The sequence below is a fragment of the Struthio camelus genome, chromosome Z, assembly GCF_040807025.1.
Source record: "Struthio camelus isolate bStrCam1 chromosome Z, bStrCam1.hap1, whole genome shotgun sequence".
NCBI classification, from domain to species: Eukaryota; Metazoa; Chordata; class Aves; order Struthioniformes; family Struthionidae; genus Struthio; species Struthio camelus.
Window position 1 is genome coordinate 76,649,018 of NC_090982.1, and position 24,859 is coordinate 76,673,876.

Sequence of the window (24,859 nt, forward strand, 5' to 3'; positions counted from 1 at the left end):
CACTTGCTTACCACCCTCGTGACAAAGACTGTTTTGTATAGCTGCCAAGCTTTTTAAAAAAAAAAAAAAATGCTTCCCAATGTGAGACGAGGTTTGCTTCTGGTGTAGTGGCTTGCAAAATATGTCTGGAGCTTGCTGAAGCTGCCTGTGGGTTTTAGAACCCATTGCTTTTAAAGTGAGGGGTTTGGGGTGCTAAATGTCCTTCCAGCAGTGTTGAAAGTCCTGCTGTAAGCCTTCCAAGCAGCTGCTGTGATTCAAACTTGTGGCTCTTTTCAGGCACTGCTCCAGGTGTAATAAAGTATATTACAGTGTTTGGGACAGGCTAGGGTTTGACCCTTGCCTTGCTAATTTGACCACAACATCCAAAAGTAAGGGTGGTGGGAAGAGAGAGTAGAAGAACGAAGGGGAGTAGAGTAATGGCTGCGAAACCAGTGTCTGGTGAGTGTGGGTGTAGAGCAATGGCTGCAAAACCAGCGTCTAGTGGGTGCGGGTAGGGAGTTGGGAATGCTTTGCTGAAGGAAGAAAGCGAATTGTTTGCTGGCGATGGCTCTGAGGGCACCGTCCCGCTCTTGATTCATTGGGTGCTGGTTGAAAAAGGCAGCCTGGCTGGAGTTCTGCCTGCTTGCTTGGATAAATCTCTGCTCTCTTCAGTCTTTACTGCACTAGAGATAAAGATTAGCATTTTAGGTCATACCCCCAAGGTGTTTGAAACAATGGCACATTGGTGCCTGTTCCCTTGATCTTCATCAAGGTGCATTTAGGTGACTTTGCCCAACTGCAGCTGAGCTGCTTTGGGCTGTGGCCAAACTTTCTTCCCTGACTGAGTCTTCGTTATTTGTCTATTTTGCATGTGGGGCCTGGTGAAAAGGGTCGGAGACCCTCAAGTGTGCCAGTTCCTCCATGCAGAGGAGGAATGGGCCTGGGGGTAATAAAGCTGTGTTGGACACACGTTGGAATTGCAGCGCTGCCCGAAGCGCAAGCTGTTGCGTCCCACCTCTCGGTTCTTAGTTTTTCTTGCAGGAATCATGTTGGCACAAAGTGGGGAGAGGGGGAAAATCCAGAAGGGGAGAAAAAGGGGAGGAAGCCCTACAGGGCTGTGCTGGCAGTCCCAGCAGGGTCCTGTCTGAATAAACCTCTGTCAGATGCGAGCGGCTCCTGCCACATCCGCACGGGCTGAAAAGGAGAGTTTGAGCCTGGACTTGGTGTTTCATGGTTGCTCTTGATGATCTGACTCAGAAATGAACTACTGGGTTCCAGTAAGAGGATGAAAGCAGTGTAGAGGCATGGTGAGGTGTTCCTCAAGTTTGGGGCCACCAGCGAGGCTGGGCAGGAGCGACAGGAGTTGGGACAGGGACTGAGGTCCCCTGGGCCAGGCTGATGTGGGGGTCTGGGCCCGAGGGAGGCCCCAGTGGTGGGCAAGAGTTAAAACAAAACCCTGAGCAGCTTCTCCCCTGCTCCGTCGTTCGCTCCTCGTGGATTCTGCTCCCTGGAAGAGGCCTGGGCTATGGGGCGGTGGGGGGAGTGTGTGATCTTAATTACAAACTATGGCATAATGTACCCGGGCAACTTTATTTTTGGCATTTCTTTTTCTCTCCCCCTTCTCCAAGTGTTGTACTTCTGCTTTGGAAGCCTGTCCACTTTATTTTTATCCCTCTCATATGACAATCCAGAAAGCTTGCTTGTGTCCTCAATTTTTTTGAAGTAAAATTAATTTTACTCAAAGATGAACACTTTTAAAATGCAAATATACAAATACAATGTTGCAATGCAGTGGGAGGAGGGAAGACCTGAGCAATCTGCAAGTCCCCAGGAGGCCTTGGCAAGGCTGGGAGGTTGGAAACCCTGGGGATAATCAGCACAGATGTAACACCAGGTAGTTTTTCCTTTTTTCCTTTTTTTTTCTTCTTTTTTAAGTTTCAAATATTGTTAGCTGGTATATTAAGCATATTCAAAGAAAGTTGGTCTAAAATGTCTCTTGGCAGATTTCGTGGCTTCATGAAATCCTAATTTAATTCTCCTTCCTTCCTTATTGGATTTCTGTTGCTGCTTGTACTTGTAAGGTTTTTGTAGAACTGCAGAAGAATTTTCTGTCCATGTAATTTTTCAGTGAGGAACACAGATTTCATAAAATAGATATTCCTCATAGGAAACCCTGCAGTGGTAATCCATGCAAGATGCTATTATTCGCTACAGGCAACCCTGCCTGTTCCAGCTTGTCTCCTGCAGCGAATTGTGGGCTTTTTCCATTGGACTGAAGACTCTGTGTATTACGGAAGTAGCAGGATGTTGATGTGTGACCATCGGTCTTGTCTGTAAGAACGGTATTAGACACCCAAACTCTTCAGCTTTTTAGAGCAGTGCATGACGGCAGAGGAGTGGGCACAAGTGGAGAAATATTTTGAGATTTCTCATTAGAGTTCTTTAGAACTTTCAGATCTGTGAAGTACATGTGTTTAATATTTTCTTCCTAATTTGCTGTGAATGCGTCTTTAAAATGCTAGGATTTCCCAGTGGATGAAAATTCCAATTTCTGACTAACTCTACTTGATTGCATTTTTAGGGTTTTTCATGTTGAGATTTGGGCATCTGGCTTCAGTTTTTCTTTTCTGAGAAAAGCACTGGGACATTTAAATAATTCAAGGAAGAAATTACATGTGCTCTGCAAACAGATGTCAAAAAACAAAAGAAGCTTAAAAATCTAGGCCTTGAAAGTCAGTTCCATACATTTCCCTTTAAAGAATGTATTTTTAATCACCTTTTAGAAACAAAGTGCCATGCTAACATATACATACTTGCACAAAGTTTTATTATGGGACAGAACAAAAGATGAAACCAAAGTTGCAAACTATTGAGCTGTAATGCGCCAAATAACATGTTTTGATACCCCATCAATTTGCCTTACGAAGCCCAGAGTTATAAGACTCTTAGTGTTGCAGTTTTCCAGCCAGTTTGAAGACAATAGAACGTGCTTCTGTGGTTGAAGATTTTTTGACCTCTGTGGCCTAGATTGGCTGCTTGTCAATCCTGCGTGTGTTTGTGCTGCGCTTTGCAACACCTGAGGTTCAAACAAGAGCTCTCCTGGCTGAGGTAAAAATAAATAAATAATAATAAAAAAATGAATTAAAAGAGTTCCCTCTCCAGGAAGAGCTCTAACTGTAATTTGTGTTTTGTGATCTCGTTCAGCACGTTATCCTAAGACCGAGTTCATCGTTCCAGGGGTGAGGTTTTGATTCTGACTCGTCTGCTGCATGGAGGGGGACAGAGACCTCCGGGATAGCTCCTGCCTTCCACAGCCCATCCAGGAAAGTGGCTGTTATGATCCCCCTCTGTTGATGAAGCTTTTTATCCAAAGCCGGGATTGAAGCATGTTGGCAGTTTCCTGCCTAACACAAACCCCCAACGTAGCCGGGCAAGACTTCAGAGTGTCTCACCTGGATTTACCTGTTATCAAAATAAGAGTAAAGTAATTCTACAAAATGCAAAGGTGGAAGTCGGTCCATGTGGGCCTTTGTGTTGCCGGGGGGTGTATGTGTGCGGTGGCTTCCCCGTGCTGTGAAGGCTTGGGTAACTCCAGCTACCTAGTATCATTTACGTTGTCAGTCAGCCAAAACATGAAGCATCTGAAGTATAGGAATAGGACAAGTATATGAAGTACAGTAATCTGAAGGTAGTCTTGCATGTTTTCATAGAATTAACAAAAGAAAAGTAGCTGAAGAAAGACAGAGAAGGACCATATCCTTCCTGCTGTCAACGTGAGCGCATTTGCTCCAGCTCAGCATGAGCCTGATGATAAAGCTCCCGTTGCCATGTGGTTTCTTGGTGCCACTATGTCATTAATCTGACTTTGAATTTGACCTGAGGCGAGGATGTGTTACAGTCCTGCTTTAACGCCTGGGTGGAGCCATGACAGAGAGACTGATTTCTGTCGGCTGCAGATTTCCTTTGGGCGTCTGGCAGAAGAGGGAGCTGTGCTGGATCTGCAGAGCACTCCAGCCTCTTCCTCCTTCGGGAAATCCCTCCGTGCATCAGGCAGGCACTGAGTTTATGACAGTGTTTGGAGGTGACAGAATAATCCAGTAAGGAACAAAGGTTGCTAGGCTTTCAGCCACTGTCATCGCCGTGCAGATGACCGTTTCTTAGTTTGTCACTTGACCTTTTTTCATGGAGGAGGGGATTGCTTAGGTTTTATGGGGTCTTTTTAGGGTTCTATGTGACACCCTGCTCCTCCTTTCCCTGCCCACCCTTCCTAGCAGTACCACGTTTGGGGGAAAAAAAAAAAAGCTGCAATTTCATTAGTCCATATTTCTTGCATGGAGGCTGCCAGAATAGAATAACGTGGGGCTTGCAAAGCAGAATAGGGTGCACCAGCACTAACCAGAACAACACTTAGTCATGCTTTGGCTTTCCTAGCTGCTGGATTGCCAGCACGTGCTTCCAGGTCTTCAAGAGTTTTCCCGCTTGGAAAGAGCAGCTCTTTCTACAGTTTGCAGAGCTGTAGTGTCTTCTCTTCTCCCCATCATTTTTCTTGTTGGGACAGGGCCTTCTCTGCCTGGGGGCTGCTCATAATGAAATGTTAATCATCACAGCACTAGAACTTATTTCTTTGTTTAGACACGCGTGCAGTAATATGCCTATCAAATCTCTCTCTGGCAGAATCTTGCTATCTTGCACAGAAAGGCTGCTTGAGTTGCTGTTTCTGGAGATGTTTTTGAAGCTAAAAAGTGTTTTCAGATATGAAGAGGGGGACTGGATTGCTTTCTGTGCTGAAATGCATGTTTAGTATGGAATAAATATTGAACACAGTTTGGGAATATTTTGATGACAGCATATATCTGTATTAGCTCCTGATCCTGTACTTATTTCTAAGCACATGATAAGACGGATGGATTTCAATAGGTCTACTGATATGAGCAAAGTTACATAGCTGCTTAAGTGTTTGAAGAATTAGGAGTTTAGTTTTCAATATCTGGATTTTTACCCTCTTATTTTTGTTTTTAAGAAAAAAAAAAAAAAGCATGTATTGTAACAGTTGAGTCCAATGTGGTAGTAGCTTTTTTTTCAAGTTTGGTAGAAGGTTTTGGGGGAGCATAGGGGTGTGTAATATTTCTGTTTTGTGTCCACTTTTAATGGTTTTGGCCTTTGAAGGAAAATTATCATGAGGGCTTAGGTGGGGTAGTCAGCTTGTTGTCTGTCTTAAATCTTTGTCATGTCTCAGAAAGCCTGTATGACTTCGTTCTAAATATGATCTGCTGTTACACACATCTTGCCATGAGAGTGCATGTAAAGTTTCTGTAAGGCCAGTGTGTCGTTAATTTAACAATACACATATAGTTTTTACTATGCTATGTAGTATTTGCTCCAAATGGGCTTGCTCTTCTGTTCTTTCTGCCCAGTAAGAACACTGGCTCAGAAATTTGAATATTTAAAATGCCCAAAGGCAAGACTTTGCTTTCCAGAGTCTGCTCCTTGTCTTTGCAGAGATGATGACTGCATAAAAGCACGTGATTAGGTAAAGCATTGAATGACTATAGACCATAACATTTATTTATGTATCTTTAATTGGGGCTTAATTCAGCACTGAAGTATTTCAAAGCATCAAAGGGATGCATGAGAACTACCATGATAATGATTTCTATACTTGAAATCTCTGCCCTAGACCATATGAAGCTTTAGTGAGATTGTATGTAGGCAGTCAGGGTGAATGGGTGAAATGGTAATAACAGGAGTCCCTGATGGGTAAGGTCATGTAGCCATCTATCCAAACGTGTCTGGGTTGTGGCATCTGGTTGTGTTAAGTCTGTATGGAGACTTCCAGGTGACAAGCACCTCCTAAAGTTATCCTGAGAGCGTGCACTGTACTGGTTGGGTGTAGGTCCTGTAGTTGTGGCATAAAATACTTAGTAGTTGCCAGAAGCATGGGCAAAACTAACTTTTGAGCAAGCTAAACTTGCTTTTCTCTAGCCTGCACTCCCCCTGTCCCACTTTTTTTTTTTTTTCCTCCTTAATAGAGTTAAGTCTGCCAACAAAATCTGTTGCGAGGAAGCGGACCAAAGGCCACGATGTTTTACGCTGTCCTGCTCTTGCTGGAACTAGAGGACGGTCCTGAGTTTTGTTGTGTTAAACCACAGAGGCAGCCATAAAATTTGGCCACCTCCAAAAGCAGGATCATACATAGCCCTGGGAAGGTCAGAGGAGGCCTAGTCTGTTCTCACGCAGGCTTTCCTGGCACGCGCCACTTACACTGTCTTTTTTTTAGACTGCTGTTGAATGCAGCGTGTTTGTTCCCGGTGGCTGTACACTGGCTCGAGGGCCAGCGGTTTGCAGCAGAGGTACCAGTGGCACGGCAGGCGGGCAGACCTGGAGCAGCTTGTGGTGAGGGGCAGGTGTGAGGACCTGTGCTGGCTCGGGAGCAGAGGCACTGGCCCCCGGATTCCCACTCAAAGTCGGCAGCTGAGCGCTGGCAGCGGGAGGAAACAGCTTGCAGCTTCCAGCGAGTTTCTACCGGCAGGGTTAACCATCAGTTTGGGAGAGAAAAATGTAGGCTGGCATGCATGCCTTGGGAGGCTGCTGATCCTTGCTGTAGTTCAGCTGGAGGTTAAGAGGACCAAGGCAGCAATGACAGGGTTACGTTGTGGCCTGCGTCCTTCAGAGGTCAGGGATGAGCCCTTCTTGCCTCAAAAACCTCTGTATTGACTTCAGGAGTTGGAACGGGAGCTAAACTAAAACCACAGGGTGCCGAGGCTGCCTCGCCAGCTGTGGAAGTCCTGCCACGCATCTCAAGCCTGCTGTGCTGTTAGTCGAAGATATCTCCCAGTTTCACTGGTGTAAGTACTGAGATTTTGGTGGGTAGCTGGCTTTGCACCGGCTCTTGCTTGTAGGTCAGGGACACGTGGAGGGAGGCAGAGTTGTGCCAATGCGTTGAAGTGTTTTGCACAACAAAATCCTCCCTCCGTAGGAGAATGAGTGAAGTGCAACTGGACAGCACTGAAAGCAAATGCAGTTATTGCCTCCAGGTAGATATTCCTGATAGTGATTTACATCTGTCACCAAGTATCTGAATAGCTTTAAGTATAAAGGAGATGCAATTTGCGGGGAAGGAAAGTAGATCGTTGATGATGATGAAGTGAGCAGAGTTGTAAGAGCTGATAGAGTTGAGATAAAGATCTTTGAAAGTCCCTTTTTAAAGCTCGGCTTGGCACAATTGCTTGGGAATGCTTACAGTGGCTTAGTAGTTATTTCCAATGTTCAGATTAGATTAGACTTGTTTAATAGATTTTGGAAATATTGGTATGGAAATCTGCCTTGTTAAATCTGGTAATAATTTTGCTGATCTTAACAAGTCTGAGTTCAGAGATAATGGAAAACAGCTTCTTTTTTTCTTTCATTCCTTTTTTCAGTGTGGCCTTTCCAGTAACATAGCAAAATCACATCAATCCATCTTCCAACTGTATTCAGCTTGCAGGTTTTTGAGCTGTATGTTTTTTGCAGTGTTTATAAGAAATTAATTAAAAAATTGTTAGGCACATTTGCTTTTTTAATATAGAGTGACAGTATTAGAACATCAGATGTTTGTGGTTTGTCTGTAATTCTGGAGTCATGATTCCTGCAGACAATGTGGTCCAAACTTAGCATGTTATTTGCATTTTCCTGTTTTATGAATAATTATTGCAGAGGTCTTTCCCACAGGAAGGTTTTGAGAAAAGTGGAACCATTTAAAAATAATTGCAGATGTACAAAACCTTTTTTGTGAAAAAAACATTTACATAAAATAAGAGACAAAGAATTACTGTGTGCAGTTAATTCCTATAGGGATGCTTAAAAAGTCACACAGAAGCCCAGTCCTTTTCTTTAGAAAGTCTTGAAAATGTGGAATTTGGTTTTGTGGCTACTGAGGTGTAGATAAACGGTTATTTCAAGATCATATATGAGCAGTTGACATTAGTGAGGGTTTTTGAAAACCGTTCATTTATTTAGGTGCCTAAATACAGACTTAAACTCGGACTCTTTTATTTCTCTGTACATAGTTTTGGCTAGCTCTCTGTGTGCGTGTGTGTGTGAGAGCTATGCTCTTTTAAAACTTAGTAAGGGGATGTTTCTAGGAATCTGCCTATTTAAAATTAGATTTCTGTTGTGGTTACACAACTGTAAAGTAAATCCAAAAAAGCATCACTGAGTTTAATTATATTACCCCAGGTTTATGCTTCTATAAATGATGTCAGAAACTAATTCTGAATATTCTGAAAATTCACAGTAGTGCTTCCCAGAACTAGCTCTGAACTGTTCGGCAAGTGGAATAGATCCAAATAATGATTAGGCCTGTTGGCGTATAGAGGATGCTGAACAATTGCAGAATTGTATGGGTGTTGTTCTTCAAGAAAGTCTTTAAATATAGCTCTTCCCTCATTCAACAAACTTGCAATAACTTGTTTTCTTAAGCAAGCTTTTGCTGTTTTGCTACAAAACTGAGTAGTCTTAAGAGGACTATAGATACTTACTTTTTAATATCCAACTGCTATAGGAGTTTGCTTTTGTACGGTCTGGGACTTTAGAACATGTGAGAATTAGCTGATTTTTAAATCTTGTCTTTAAAATAAATTGCTTCATTCTGGTTTAGGTGAATGCAGAGAAACAAGCTTATCTTTCTTCAGTACTCAAATAAGTTCAGTGTAAGAGAGTCCTGGAACGATTTAAGAAGTCATTTAGAAATTGAAAAGCTTTTCCATTGTCCCAGCCGATCTGGACTTGGAGAAGAGGCTGGCTTGTGGAGGCAGTTTGTGTAAAAAGGTGAGGACCAAAGAGAAGAATTTGACCATACTAAAGGTCTTCTGTGTCAGCGTCAGAAGAAGTTTTAGATTTGATCCTCTCATTACTAGTGGACAGCAAGACTGCAACTTCCTCCCCTGCCCTCTTCTTTTTAACTCATCTGAAAGATTTTGGAAAATATAGTTAGAGCTAGGCACTCCGAGTTTTAAAAGCTCGCTGTATTTGTCCCTGGATCTCCTCACACACCAACAGTAGTTTTGTCCAGTTGGAAAGTACACTCTGAGGATTTCTTTCCTAAACGGAGCAGGCCAAACAACCCAGTTGTTCCTTAATGCAAAAAAGACGTAAAACCATGAAACTGCATCATCCCAGGCCCTGGCTCAGAGTTCTCTTACTATGTGCAACGCAACTGGATTGAGTTTTCCTTGCTTTCAGACCAGGGAGCTGCCTGAATGATTGCCTCGTACCAAAAGGCATCACACGTGCAGTTCCCTTTGGGGCACCAGTCACTTTAACGTAGGCAAGGCTGCAGCAATATGCAGCAAGAGAAGGGCTAGTCCTGTCTTACCCTAGCATGCTAGGCAGAGGCTTTGGTCAGCACTACACTTCAAAGTTTTATTTTTTTTCTCTGCTGACATACTACAGCTCTTTTTTTTTTTTTTTTTCAGGGTTTATCTCTTCATATTTTAGTAAAACTCTGTCATGTTCCTAGCCAAGTGGAACTACTTTCCAGGCTGGTATAAACCCTGAATTTTGGTGTAATTTCACTGGTCCAGTAGCTGGATGCTGTGTTAACTGTGTATGCGCAAACACTCCATTGCAGTCTCAGTGTCCTAGCCCATGAGAGCGAGTGCTCTGATGCACTGAGTTTCAGTGTCTGCAGCCTCTCTGCTCTTGGAAAAATCCCCAATGTTTTGGGAATGTGCCTCTTCGTGCACGTTTGATTCTGTGCACGTTTCCAAATGCATAGCTTGCAATATGTTGTGCATAGTTTGCTTATGGAGCCTCTCGTGCCTGGGCTCTGTTTAAAGTTGTGGTAAAACCTTGTGGAGCCCTCTGAGTAGGGGAAGAGTGTCCTTGGGTAGTGTGAGGGATGGAAAGAAGCCTGGAGAGCAGTGATGCAGAGTTGTATGGACATGGAAATAAAGAGAAAGAAGGTGGCTTCGGGGCTCTCGGAGGAACAAGCAGCCCCTGCCAAGGGGCAATGGGGGGGGATTTGTAAGAACTGAGGCTGCTTCCTCTGAACGCTGCCACTACAGAGGCCATACCTGATGGCCTTTGAGGTCATGCTGGTGATCAAAGCCTCTACAGACTTCACAGTGGTGTTAAAGCAATGGTTCCTGGACTGAGAGCAGTCTGGCATTGCAGGTTTCTGCAGCGCTATCACCATGCGCTCAGAGCACATCTTGGTTTAATGTCTGTCCTTGGGGCTGCTGTAGCCTCAGCATGCAACTCCCGAAGGTGTCGTGTCCAAGAATCCCATGGCCACAGCTCCTCCATCCCAGATTCACTTCAGTATGTGAAATCACCATCTCCTACTCCACAATTTGTAGCCAGTCACTGAATATGTAGAGCAGCTAGTGACTTTCACTCCCGCGTGCTGGGATTTCGCCACTCCTGTACTCAGCAGTGCTGCAGCTGCCCAGGCTCTGGGAACGCGGGAGACCCGAGAGCCTGCCCCCTCGGAGACGGGCACCACTCTGCTGAGCTGTTCATGTTTCTGACAGCAAGATTGCAGAGGGACTGAGCCCTGGGGCTAAAAAGAGTAAATTGCAAGATGGGCCATGGCAAACTGTGGAATTTTAAAACGATGGCACAGAGAGAAGATTAGGGGCTAGGAGAGAGGAATTAGGGGAGCCTCTCTCCAGTTCCCGTGGCCCTGGCGAGGCGGCCGCTCACCGCGACTACCCTGCACACAGCAGAATAGCACAAGCAGCGGCAGGACTGAGGGAAAGGAAAGGGAAGGAAGGCTGCTTATTCTCATGCAATGTCTCTTTTGCCAGTGTTGGTGCTGAGTGAGAGGACCTGGTGTCCAGGCATTGTCAACCAGGTGCTCTGGCCCAGCAGTAGTCCCAGTGGTGGTCTGGAGGCACATATCGCACTTATAAAATTTTCTAGTGGAACTGTGGGTGCCAGAAGACTTAACGTGAGGCTCTATAGGATGCATGCAGTAGCCTTTTTGTAGCTCTGTTCCCCCTATAAAAACAGGGACAATAACATTTTCCTGACTGAATATCTTACTAATTGCCACCCGCTTGCAAACTATGAGAGCACCTGGCTAATCAATACCTACTGCAGAAAGCCATGTGTGCGCACTGCTCTATTGGTGATAAGGTTTTTGAAACAAATCCGAATACGTGGCTAGATTTGTACTAACTGTTCTACCTACTTTACTGTGTAACATTTCTTTTACAAGTCTTGCATTTTTTACTCTGCTTTTATGCTTGCCTAGTTCACTGTCCTCTTCTTGAACTGTTCTTTGTTCTGAGGGCTTGCTTGGGCTGATACTGTAAACATCCTGGCACTTGCCAGGGTTGACTTAGGAAGTCTCGGTGTTTGTACAGGTCTTCTGATTTTTTGATTTAGTCAACATAAATACTGGAAAATCAAAGCAGTGAAGAATGCAATGTTGGGATTATTTTTGCAAGAGCTGATGGGATGTTTGCCACTGCCTTTGTTCAGCTCTGCTTTTATTAGTTTTTTTTTTCTATCTCTAATTTCTCTGGTTAATTATGTGTTTTACAGTAGGATTCATCTGATCATTCACAAATCTCTGAGTTAGCCACGCATTTTTCAGGCAATGGAGCAGAAAATGCACGTGAAAGGTGTGATGCATCTTGTCCAAAAGTCTATATGTACAACAGGCCAGATGAACCACTTCCTAGGAGTTCCCGTTTCTCTCTGTTGGCCACAAAGGGAGCCCACAGTGGCTAGCTCAGGTAAAGACTCAGTGGATGTTAGGAAAGAAAATTGTCATGTCCCTGTATTACTGTTTGCTGCTTGTGGTAGGTTAAACCTGAGGCTGTGGTTTGACTGAACTGTAAATCCAGTTTCAGGGCTCCTAGAACTGGATTAAAGCACTGAGGCCACATGATGTAAAATGCTGACTGCTATAAGACTCGCTCCGTCAATTCAAATTTGTTCAAAATCTCCTAAAGCCTGCCAATGCAAGATTGAAATTTTTATGCAGGTCAAGTATCTTCCTACAGCTGGCATAGAGCTGACCCTGTAGGTGTGCACTCTGGCTAATTCAGCAGAGCTATAACCGTGTGCCCATGTCTGATTCGTACCACTGGGTAATCCAGAATGACACATTTTTGGTACTACCAGTGGCATAATTCAGACCTTGGACTGTTGCAGCACAACTTTCCTTCAGCAGTAATATGCCTTTTAGTGAAACATCTCAACCCAGTTCTTAGGTGTTCCCCTCTCCCATTTTCTTTGCTATTAGTTGCTAACTGAAAAGTAGAAGAAATGAAAGCTCCACTTGAATAGAAATTAGTAAAGGAACATCTTTCACTGGTAGTGAATTTATTTCTCTGGTGCTCAAATGCACAGGTGAGTTTAAGAAAACAAGAACGGTGCCTTCATGTATATATAAAAGATTAATGGCATCTGTCAGACATAACCTTGAAAGCAATTATAAAGTGGTATCACTTAGGGGATAAAAGGAATTTTTAAAATAACTATATGTATGTTTTTCTGGAAGTTTGGGCTAGGCTAGAAATGCCTGAGGGAGTATTCTGGAGGACTGTGTGTTAGCCATTCACACAAATCATCTTTTAAAAATCAGTAATGGGACGTTTTAATGATCTTCTCATAGGTGGAAAAAGAAATAAAGCAAGCGATTATTGGGAGCTTTTTACATCACTCCTTTGAGGATGGTGATCTAGGAGGGAAAAGCTCAGCTTGTCAGAAAAGAAACAAAAGTTGTGTGTATACCATGAATATCCATATATGTCTTTTTGATAATTCCAGTCTCAAATCATTTAAAGGCAATTTTATTATTCTTCCATATACAACTATTACAGACGATCCTTCCTTAAGAAAGCCTAATAAAAGCAAACCCTCTTTACCTCCCTCACCTATGTTTAACTTATACCAGTGTCTTGAACTGGAGGACTGGAGATTACAGAAGAAGTGTTACTTCTGGATCCAAAACTAAAGACTTTTGACTGGGAAAGGGAGAACAAGGCATCCAGTTCACTTACGTGGGTGGCATTTCAGCCTGTGAGAGCACATCTTATGTGAGAGTGATGGGTGGAACAAGGGAAGATAAAGGCTGATTTCTTTTTTTTTTTTTCCTACCTGTAAATACTCCAAGGATGAAAGTGAGAAGAGCTGATAAACACCAAGAAGAGCAGAGAGCTACGTAAGCTAAGTGTCTGAGGGTATAAACTGATTATGAGTACACTGCGGCTGGAATTTAGACCCTCTCCAGCTATGAAAGCAGTGATGTGGTGGGACAGCTTTCCAGCAGAATAACAGGGGTGTAAAACCTCATCACTTTATGTTTGAATCCGATGATTGGGTAGCAGGTGGCAGAGCTGCCCGTGATAGCAGGGTGCTGGACTTGCGATGCCCAGCGGGTTCCCTGCGGTCCGGGAGGGGCTGGGCTGGCGGTGCCTCGTCGGGAAGGGACACGCGTCGCATGGCCAGCCGCGTCGGTGGGTGCGAGGAGGTGAACGTGCCCCGCGTTGGCATCGCTGGATGAGGAAGTCTCCTTCAGCATCTTCCTGAGCTTCTGAGAGCATCTGACCCAAAAGTGCCCTTTTCCTGGGAAAAGGGAGGGAGGAGCTGTCCCCTGTGCTGCGTGTCACCTGTGTGTGCAGCTGGTGGGCTCCTGCAGGCAAGGAGTGTAAATCTGTGCCCCAAGACCCGTGCTCAGTGCGGCCAGGATCTTCCTAAACTGAGAGCACAAAGTGGTGTAATCTCTCCAGGGCACTCCTCAAAATAAGTGGTCGTATTGTCTCTGTGCCATTGTGATGCAGCTATTTAAACAGGGCTATAACTTTTTCCTTACTGCATCCAGCAAATGAAGTAGGATTTTTTTTTTTTTCTCACCTGCCAGTATCTTTCTGGTTGAGATGTTCTTAGGCTGCAAACCTCTTAGCTGCAAAATCTTAATTTGTTTACTTTATCGTTTGAAGTGCAAACTAAAAATCTTACTTAGCCTGGGTCTAAGTATGGTCTGTATGAGATTAGGCTATGAGATTAAATCACTGGTCAGAGAGTGGGATCCAGAGGGATCCAGACCAATTAGGACAAAATCTCTTTGGTAGGCAGTTGTCCCTAGGAGTGGAGACTCCTGTCCCCCCAGGACTGTCCCTTCCTAGCCCTGGCCTGGTTTACTCTGGGCAAGTGTCAATGTTAAGGGTGAAAGCAGAGGTTTTTTTAAGATGTAAATCTCTTACTGTTCATGAGGCTGTAAGCAGTTTGGCAGATCTGTCACCTACGAAAGCAAGCGAGGTGTTCATAGCTCCAGTAAATTCTCTCACATGGGCCTTGGGTCTATTTCTGTGGAAGTCAAGAGCAAAAATCAATTTTATCTTAGCGTTGAGTTTGCTGTTTTTATCAGACAGTTCTATTTTTTTTTTCCCTTGAAGAGGAATTTGCCACCTTTCTATTTTTTCCTCTTGTCGGTATTGGGCAGTCTGAGCTGTTATTCTCACCAGCTTAAATGTGTTCAATTTAGACACCAAACCTGACTTCACAGGGAACGGAGTGGAGTTTTTGTTGAATTTTCCCTGAGGCCTCCCTGCGTGGTAGTGTGGTGCGTGTTTCATCTGGAAGGAGTATTTCCTATTTATGGCTGTCAGAGGCTTTTTTTCTGAAAGCCAAAAAGGTTTTGTTTGAGGAAAATCAAATCCCTTGAAAGCACTGTATAATTATCTACACGATTATCTTAAGTGTCTGTTACGGCTCTGCAGCGAGCTCAGGGGTGTAGACGGGCAACCCACAGCGTCTCTGCTCCTGTGTTTTTTCCTATGGGGAGGAGGATAGCGTTTTGGAAGCTGCCTGCCTGTGGAGGAGTTCGGAGCTGCTGGAGCCCAAAGCATGAGCCGCTTTCACGGACCCAGGCTGGGCAGGTTGGAGATGGCAACCATACTCTTGTTCTACAGATAGCGTGCAAGAGCAGCCTGTAACGTGTCGACCTAATGTCAAAATAGTCCAGCTTGGAGTAAAACTCCTCAAATCATTAGGCCAAAAAGGGCCATGAGATCATCCGGTCTGATCGCCTGTGGAGCTTGAATGAATTTGAACCCTGTGTGGTTATGGAAGCCATGCCGATGTTTCCCTCCAAAGCAATTGTACAGGTGTCATTATTATAACTTGCTGAATGTTATCTTCTATGAGAATAATCTGATCTCACTATTTCGCAGAAAGATAGAAAATGATGCTGAAAGCTTAAAAATAAAAGTGAATGGGACTGAAATGGAGGGATCTAGTCTGTCCCACAGCCCAAAGACAGGATTGGCTGATGTGACTGATACCCATTACTGCACCGTGGGCAAGGAGAACAGTTGCTTCCTCTAGCTCTTCTCTTCATTATTGTGGGGTATTTTTAGGTGCTTCAGGACCTTTAGTTTCTGTTCTTGCACCTCACTTGCCATGCTTTTTCCTTTTTCACTAACTGGGCCTGATTTCTTGAGTATTTCCTAACAAGTCACATTTTCTAGCCTGGTGTCCTGCTCAAATTGAGCAGTTTTCCAGCTGAGACATTCCCACACTGAGTGAGGCTACAGGAGTACTTCACACCTTAACAGTCTTCATTTCTTTTTACACATCCCAGGACAATAACCTTTTTTCCTACAATAGCCTGACTTCACTGTCATGTATGATTCACTATAAATCTTGCATCCTTTCCCAAAGATTTGCTACCTAGCCAACTGTATGTGTGCACGATTTTCCTGTAGAAGTACTTTGCACTGAACTTTGTCCTAATTTTTAAACAACTTCTTTGCTGAGATCATTTTGGATTCTGATCCTGTCCTCCAGTGCGTCTGCAGTAATTCCCAGGTTCGTATAATCTGCAAATTTAGTAAGTGTGCTCTGGTCCCTCGTCCAGGTCACTAATGGATATGCAGAGCAGAACTAGACTATATAGCTCCAGCAGAGCTCCACTCAGACTGTCCTTCTGTTTTCACAGCATACCATTAAATACTACTCCCTGGGATGGCTTTACAGCAGTGTCATTTAATCATGTTTCCCTAGTTTGTTTATCATAAAGTTGTACAAGACAATGTCAGAAACTATAGTAAAGCCCAGATAAATGACATCTAATAACTTCTCTATTATGAAAAGAAATTAGTTTGGCTTGATATGTCTTTTTTAACTTGTCACTTCTGTGTCTGCTGCTGCTTATGTTTTTGTTACCTTCTAGGTACTTGCAAACTATTTCTTTGATTGTTTTAGTGTGTGGTGGTGTGTGTGTGTGTGTTGTTTTTTTGTGTGTTCCCCCCCTCCCCCCCACCTTCAGAGAACTCAAGTTTGACTGCCCTAGCATCCCTTTGCTCCTTCTCTTTTTACCCTTGAAGACAGGCAGTGCGTTTGCCTTTTCCCTGACTCCTGGCACCTTACCTGTCTGCGTCCTCACTGATAACCGTGAGGTGCTCTGAGATTGCTTCAGCCTGCTCTGTAGGTAATTTAAAAGGTGGTTTGTCACACCCTGCTGATCTGGAAATGTCTGACTCGGATAGAGTACTGATCCCACTGTAGAACAGGGAGAGAAAAAGGATAGTATACCTTTGTAGTGATAATGGGTCCTAGTATTAACTGTACTAATCCCCTGTGCATAGTAGACAATTTTAACAAAGCCTAAGCAAGAATCAAACAGACATTGCCTCTTTTGGTGTCACTTTTCAATAACTTTCCCTCTATCTGAGCAACACTTTTCCTGACTGCCATATTAGTATTAATATACATATAAAGGGGAACAAGAAATAATCTTTTTATCTCCTGCAAGTTTCATTTCATTTTTGTGCCCTTATGCTGCTAATATTTTTGCCTGTCTATTCACTCTGTTCTTTAACTTATGCTCAGTAACCTTTTGGCGTGCTTTCTTCTTGTCTTTGAGATGTACGAAAAGCTCATGATGTTGCCAAGTCTTCTGATCCTTCTGCACTGAGATGTTTTTGTGCTTGTGCCTTTTGAGCACAACATATTGTTTCTTTGCAAAACTACAGTTCTCTTTGATTTCTTTTTCCTTTAAACTCTACTTCATGAAATCCTACCTAGCGGTTTTCTGTATATACTGAGATCAGGCGTTTCTATTTTGCTGTTCTCAATCCTTTGCATAGGGCAGATTCCGTTATTCCCAGTCACTCCTACATGACTTTCCTTCCACTTTTCCCTCAACAAGTTCTTCTCTTGTGGGTACAGTCAGGTCTGGAAGCACTTCCCCACTAATGATTACTTGACCCAAGTTATACGAGGATATTGTTCCTGAGGCACAAGGACTGTCTGTCTTGAACTGCCTTCCTTTCTAGCAGTTAATCTGGTGCTTATGCTTTCCCGTTACCATCAAGTCAGTTGTTTTCAAGTAGCCTGATCCATTTACTCTTCTTGGTTTGGGGATTTATTGTGCCATCCCCACCCCTTTCCTCTTACCTTCTCCATGTTTTTTTCCCTCTTATTGTTAACCAGAGAATTTAACAGGTCTACCTCCCTCTGAGTTCTGGACTTCATAGCAAACATACACATCAACCCTTGGTATCCAAAGTAATGCTGCCTCTGTTTTCTCTGCCAGTCTCTTCTGAGCTACACTTCTTATATTTGTATTCCAGTGTTACATCTTATTCCAACAGCTCCTCACTCTGAGCCTAAACCTCTCTCTAAGCAGTGGTCCGATTTTTTCCTTTGTTCAGACATTTGTGGAACATCATCATCTTGCAGAAGATGCCAGAGCCCTCCTGGGGTGACATCTGTAACCCTGACGTCATGTCTCTCCCTGCCTGAGCCTCCTTGGGGTCATTCTTGTCCGTCTAGTTAGTGCCACACTGCCAGGGAGCTGGGCAAACCTTGGCAGCATTTCTGTGACGCTTTGAATGCTTTTGGACAGCAGTGTCTTGTGAAAGTCTGTGTTAATACCTCTGCTCTCAGAATCGGGGACTGTTGCTATAGGCTGCTCTGCCAAACTTGAGTCCCTCATCCTCCTTATGTTGCGGCAACAAATTGGAGACATGTAGTCTGCAGACTCTTAAGCTGTAGCCTTTTACCTTACTAGGGTATAGCTCACTGAGCAGCACATGCTGCTAGAAAACTACTCCCAAAAAGAAACCAAGCAACCAGATTTGACTCGTTGCAGAGTTTTTCCTTGTTTCTTGAGGATAGGTCCTCGTGATCCTAGAACCTCCTGCTCATGCTCTTGTTTGCTAACCCCCAGCTCTTGCTGCTTCCTGACCTACCTATATGCAGCTCCCTCCTTGAATTTGCTAGAAATTGGGAAACTCACCTGCTCAGCTCTTAACATCCATGGGAAAAGGGTGAGCATGTCCTGTGGTGCAGGGGGAACAGAGGCAAAAAACAGCTCATGGATGGCTTCTAGAAGCCATCCAGGAGCTCTGGGTGCCTGTCCAAGGCAGGGTGTAGGTACAGCTGAGCGGTTCTGGGGCAGTGCCAAGGGGCAGGAGGCTGCTGGAAACAGCACAGGAAAAAAACATTTCCAGGTTTGCCTCTGAAGGCAGAGGGATGGGGAAAGGGACCAGCCACCAAGTCACGTGTGGGTGGTGACAGTCTTAGGAGAAAAGGCAGCAGCTGTGGGAAGAGGGACATGCTGAAGATAGCTCATAAGGGCTGGCTTGGGAATGGGCTTGCAGCTTAACAGCTGGTTTTACTGAATCACTGACAGCACAGTGCTGTCAGTGCTTTACTTGTAGGGTAGGTTTAAGCTGCTATAATCTACCACTGCCAATGAGAGGAGATCCCCCCCCACACACTTATTTTACCCTTTCATGTTTGCTACTACCCTTTTCCTTGACCCATCCCTCATGCTACCTGATGGGGAACCAGATCAGAGGAGTGATGCAGGTTAAAATAAACCAAGCCCAAAACACTAGTATGGAAGAGGGCAGAACCACCTTCTTCAGCAGCAGTGTCAACCAGCTTCGGTCAACAGTGAAACTACAGTGTTAAGACGTGCCTCCTCAGCATTTGTCTGAGCAGAAACGGGCAGACATTGTTCAGCTGTCGGGGACTGCTCGCCTCTGTGTCAGTGTTGGGCTTGGAGCGGTGGCATATGTGGTTGCACAGTTCATAAGTTTTTGTCTTCACTAGGGAGGTCGGGAGCTAATGGTGACCTTTTATTCCCTTGCTGAGAAGGGCAACTGGTGCCCTCAAGTGGTAGCTAGCAGAAGGAAACAGGCTTTGGCTGTGAAAGTCCAGGTCCTGAGCTCCTTCCCTCCTGCAGTGCTGCCGAGCTGGGCAGCGTTGGTGGCACTGCTAACTGTGCTGTCTTCTCTTTTCAGGGCAAGCTGGTGCAGCTGATCGTAGTAGGAAGGAGATGTCACTCCTGGTGGAGCGTGGGATCCCGATGGCATATGCAACTGGACAGCTGTAAAAGCAACCCAAGAAGCTCACTGCTGCTTCCTTCCACTGACCTCTCTGCAGGGCTGGTTCCCGTGTGTTCATAAAAAAGGCTACCTCAGCTGTGCTTTGCCAAGCAGCACGGTTTAACAGAGCCCCGCTGCTGTGAGATTAGATGGGTCAGGGGCTTGTTTTCTGTTTTGACCCCACCTCCAGCATGGTTCTGGGGAAAGCAGAAGGCTGTCCAGACCCCAGCAGGCGGGTTGGTGAAGGCTTGCGGAGCAGATGCTGGAAGCGGCTCTTCCCATGACGGGGTGCGCGGGTGGCCACAATGCCCATCACCCAAGAGAACGCGGGGCTCTTCCTCCCCCTCTTATGCCAGTGGCTGCAGAACAGCCTGCGGGAGGAGGTGGAGGGTCCCGAGCAGAGCCTGTGTCGTTCGGCCATCCAGAAGCTGAGAGAGTACATCCAACTGAACTTCTCTGTGGACGAGAGTAAACTGCAGCAAGGTGGTTCCAGTACTTTAGACATGGAGATCTGCACGGTTTACCTAGCCCAGGAGATGAGAAAAACTGAGGTTCTCGGTTTGAGTTTTGGGAACATCCCTGCTTTGGGAGACTATGGAGAGAAACGGCGGGGAGGAAAAAAGAGAAAGGGTCATAAAGGACCAATGCTTGATGTTGGATGCATCTGGGTGACGGACTTGAAGAAAAACAGCCCAGCAGGGAAGTGCGGGAGAGTGCGACTGAAAGACGAGGTCCTTTCTCTGAACGGACAGCTGATGGTTGGCGTGGATGTCAGTGGGGCAAGGTAAGGGTGAAGCGACAGCTGGTGATCCACTGTGTGTAATGACCCATGGAGTAGGTTGTGGTTGATCCTAATTTGAGAGCAGGGGTTTTGACCTCTGCTTTGCCAGCCCCAAAGAGGTCCAGAGGTTCTTTCTTGTAGGCCTACTGACTATTGATTTGCTTTCATGTTTTCTACAGACCCATATTTGCTGCCTGCACGTTCACTGGAAAATTTTGAGGGGTCGTTGTGTCAAAAAAAAATACCACCTCAGAAGCAGCAGAGGGTCTTCACTAGAACAGAATTCTTCCTGGTTTTGGATAAGACTTTTTTTCTAGTAAAATGAACACAGACTTAGCAGCACTGCAAGATTTTTTTCGAGGTGTACCTTATTTTTATTGAATCATTTTGGCTGAGGGAAGCTTTCTTGACAGCTAAATGGTGTCTGAGACCTTTTCAAAGCAAGACATTCTCATGTTTTCTGGGCTGAAACAGCTTCATTTTAACAAATTCCCTTTGATTTTATTTCATTTTGCTTTCCCTTGTTTTGCTGTCTCCTGTCCCAGAACACCTAAAGCCTTTGAGAATTCACATCAGAAATGAATGTATTTGTAACCATGTAAATTCTTCTCCTTCCCCCCTCCGCCCCCCCCCACCCCAGCCCCAAATTGCTGCATACTGTAGAATTGGTGACTGATGCAGCTTTGCTCTTTGTGGGTCAGGAAACTTGTTCACCCTTCACTTTGCAAAGGCAAAGACCTTTCTCTGATAAAGATGAGGATGCAAATGTTGGCTCATACTTGAGGTTGCAATGTACTTGAGGGCATAAAATTCCCACCCTCTTGCTGAAGGGTGCAATTTAGGGATGGATGGTTTTGGAAACAAAGCACTAGTTGAACAGATCTTCTGTAAAAGAAAACTCTTAGTGGCTTGATCTGCAGCCTGAATAATGCAGCATACTGTGCTGGTCTCAGGAGTGGTGTTTTATACCAACAGAGAAAGTGGCCCAGCAAGTGAAATCAGCAACAGGGACAAATAACAGATTTTTACCTGAAATAAGCTGTATTCTGATATTGAATATTGGGGGGAGGGAGGAAGCTGAATCTTTACAAACTTCTTCAGTAAGAATATGGCATCAGTAACAAGACTAATTGGTTGGTCGTCTGCTACTTAAGTTGTCAGACTTGCAAAGCCCAGCAGCTTTGGCTCGAGGGGGTAACGCTCAACAGCTGCAACCTGGCAGAGTGTGTGGCCTTTGCTGCCAATAGGTAGCGAACATCCTCCACCCTCAAGCCTGCCTGTGACAGCGGTTTGGAGTGACCGTTACTCCTGACTATACTGCGTGTTTCTGACCTTGTAGACGTCACCTGGTGTGTCTCAGTTCCCTCTCCCAAAAATGGGCCTCATGATACTCCATTTTGCTGTGGCTTTGTCTCTGCGCTCTGTTATGACTGCTAGTTCTTCTGCGCAACGTTTGAGTCTTGCTCTGGGTTTGCACGTTACCTTGCAAAATGGTCTTGGTTGGAAAAAGAAGCAGTAAATAAAAGCAGCGACTCTCCAATCTGTGGATGTTGGGAAAGGTGGATGATGGTAATTGGCTCACACAGGTCTGCTGGGTTGACCTCTCTTTAAACATCCTGTCTGAACTCAGCTTCTGCACTGCAGGTATGGTAACAGGCCTCTGTACTTTCAAGCCTGTATTTCAATGAGTGTATAAATACTAGTACTGTGGCTATAAAGTCTCTGATCAGTAGCACCACCAAATCTGAGAATTTTGCTGGTGAAAGAACACTTTAAGTATGCTGTTTACCAGAAATCTCTGTTCCTAAAAACCCAAGGGCATCAGTTGCAGAGGCCAGCAATAACATTACGTTGTTAATGCAAAAAGAAAGATAATGCTCAATGGAGTTCAAAATATTGGGTATATGTTCTTACTGTCCTGTTCCTGAAGGCTTCATTTTGGGGTTGTTCCTTTCTGAAAGCTCTGTTATTAGACCACCGAGCTGTGACTGTTGCTAATGAGAACCATGTGCTCCTTTTTCCTTAGTTCACGTATTTTTTTTGCCATCGTAAAGGAAGAGTTCCTACATTTTGGTGGTATGAGGCCAGTGGTGGTGTTCTTACGATCCTGATTTAGAATGTTCTGTGTCCTAAATTTGGGCCCAGAATGGACATCTCTTAGTCAGAACCTGATGTATTTTCAGCATCCAAAGCTTCCTTGTCTAGCTTACAGACGGCCACTCTTTGACAAGGATGATGTTGGTGGATGACAGTTTGGGATCCTGAGGACTCTTTCAGTTTGGAGAGCTTGGTTTTATTTCTCAGAGAGCTGGCTGGGAGCCCCGACACCTATGTCCCGCTCTGCAGGACAGGTCCAGGAAGCTTTAGCTGTCCTTCTGGTTTCTCTACTGGCATTCTCAAAACAAAGATAATTCTGCATATATTTATAATCGGTTGAAAGACAGGGTCAGTTTGCGTTTTGGGAAAGCTGTTTCAAAGCATCAGCTTTCCTAAAGTATTTCTGTATTACTGCTACAGTAGCAAAGCCCTTTCCCCTTGGTTCTTTGAGGTATTGGAGCAGGACAGCACTGAATGGAGATACCGTGTAGTCCTGATTGTATTGCTGTGTGTGTGCCTGACTGTGTAACTATTCTTTGGCTGGGCAAGAAACCGTTTTAGGTGGATACGAAGGGGTGTTAGTGCTGTGATTTCTGCATGACACAGTTATGCTGGAATTAGTGAAGTTATTCTGCCTGTAGTTCCTGTTGGCACCAGGTTGGATTGGGCAAGCAAAAGCACTGATTTCATGCTCATTCCTCACCCACCAAGCACGTCAGGGCAGCCCCATCTTGCCTGGTGAGCGTGTTGCAGTCTGCACTGGCATTCTTAGGGTATCTCTCGATTTAGTTCCGTAACAGTGGGGAATTTGGCACATACTTGAGACCCTCTGCTCAGTGCCTGAGGTCCTGATGATTCTGCCTCTTTCCTGGAAGTTACCACCCCTGCAGCAGGGTCAGAGGAAATGTGAACATGTGCCCAGGTCTCAGGTGGTCACCTCACAGCCCAGTGGAGCTCCATCCCACCACACAGGCCTTCCTGGACAACCGAGTGGGTGGGTGGGGGGGGTCAGGCACAATCCCTTCTGCTGACCGTCTGTGGAGGCAGTCAGCCTCTAGAGGAGGGGGGGCAGATGGCTAGAGCAGTAACAGATTGGGTAGACCTGGACAGGTAGGCTAAAAAGAGGAGGGGGGGGAAAAAAAAAAGGAAAGTTTTTGTGGTCAAGTAACTTTAAAAATCAATTTTTTTTCCCTTTCTTCACAACCAGTGATTGGGTTTGCACCTCAAATAACCTCTCTTCTGCTGCCTCTGTGCAGGAAAGAACAACCCACAAGGAACAATTTGTGCCTTTCAGCACCAGTTTTTTGGCAGGTACTGTGCTTAAGCGTCCTCAGCTCTCAGAGAGGTAATGGGGTCAGTGACCGTGCAGAAGGGAAGCACTCAGCTTCTTGGAAGAGCAGGCTGCTGGTATCACTAGTCTGTCCTTCTCTTTTAGAGAAGCTGAAACTGATTTTACTTTTTAAAAAAATGATGATTTATTTAAATTCCACCTGATTGCCATGTGTAAGGCAGAAGCAGGTTAATTATTGCTGATCTTGTTTCTTTTTTGTTTCTCTTAATTTAGAGAAAGATTATGCGTTAATATAATCATGAAAGCTCTTTGCTTAACAGTGTATTATTACATTACAGAGTAATGATGTAGGTGGTGGTATTTTTGATGTTAGTGACTGAAGGAAAATTATTGCTCTCTTCAGAGTTAGCAAATTGTGCATGTCTATCAAATACAATTGCAGGGAAATGAGCTGTATTAGAGTACTGAATAAAGGTTAGTCAAAATCCTGCATATTTATTTATCTTCTGTCTAGAAAACTGCTTTTCAAAACCATATGGATTGTTTTTCCCCTGACGACAACTTCCTATGTATTTTGGAACTACTCCTTTCATTGCGGGCTATTACTCATTTTCTGGAGGGAGGCTGTTAGTATTCTTGCAGATGACAGATGAATCCTTCATTTCTTGAGCATGACTGAGTGGGACCTCTGTGAGGAAGTCCTGGGAGGATTACTAAAGAGTTTTGTCATGAATCTCCTCCAGTTTGAAATGTTTGATTATGAATTGCATCAAGCATAGCTCCAGTGCTTGGATACAGCTACTATATACATCTAATCTTTGATATCAGTGCTGAATAGATTTTCAAATTCAAACTCTTTTTGGAGAAAGCAAATTAAGATACATTCTAAGCGATGACAGTGTGGTATAAACATGAGATGTTGTTATAATTTTGTCATTGAGGAAACCCAACCACTACTTCAAAATATCATGTCCCTCAACTCCAAAAATGTCCAAACATCACAATATGTGGAAATACAGTCAAAGAACTGGCTGGCTTCTTTTTAGCCCACAACCTGGAGTAGCTTCCAAAAAGTGAACAGAGAACTGTTCTGACAGCTGAACCTTTGCATGGCCTTTTCTTAGTCTCTCCTCCTCAGTCAGTGTCTTGGGGCAGTTCCTGGGACTCCTCCCCAGCATGAGCTATGGCATGCAGAACGTCAGGGGAATCGGTGTATTTCTGAAGAGGCTGAGAAAGATCTTCAGAAACCAGACTTGCGATGGAGAGTGAGTTTTAAGTGTAACTACTGAAGGTGAAGCTTTGACCTTACCCTAAGTTAGTGGTTTTCAGCACTGCTGAGATCTTTGAGTGCTCGCTGCTACTGCATGTCACACATAC

At 44.6% G+C, this 24,859-nt stretch overlaps 1 protein-coding gene across 3 annotated transcripts in view; it reads left to right on the forward strand.

Moving 5' to 3' along the window:
• Window positions 1-24,859, forward strand: part of LOC104147813 (PDZ domain-containing protein 2-like) — a 213,005-nt gene that overhangs the window by 47,022 nt on the left and 141,124 nt on the right. For all 3 annotated transcript variants that reach the window (XM_068927921.1, XM_068927923.1, XM_068927922.1), the window contains exon 2: window positions 19,230-20,097. In XM_068927921.1, coding sequence (XP_068784022.1) covers window positions 19,619-20,097 — 479 coding nt within the window. In that variant the 5' untranslated portion in view covers window positions 19,230-19,618. The remainder of the gene's footprint in view (window positions 1-19,229; window positions 20,098-24,859) is intronic.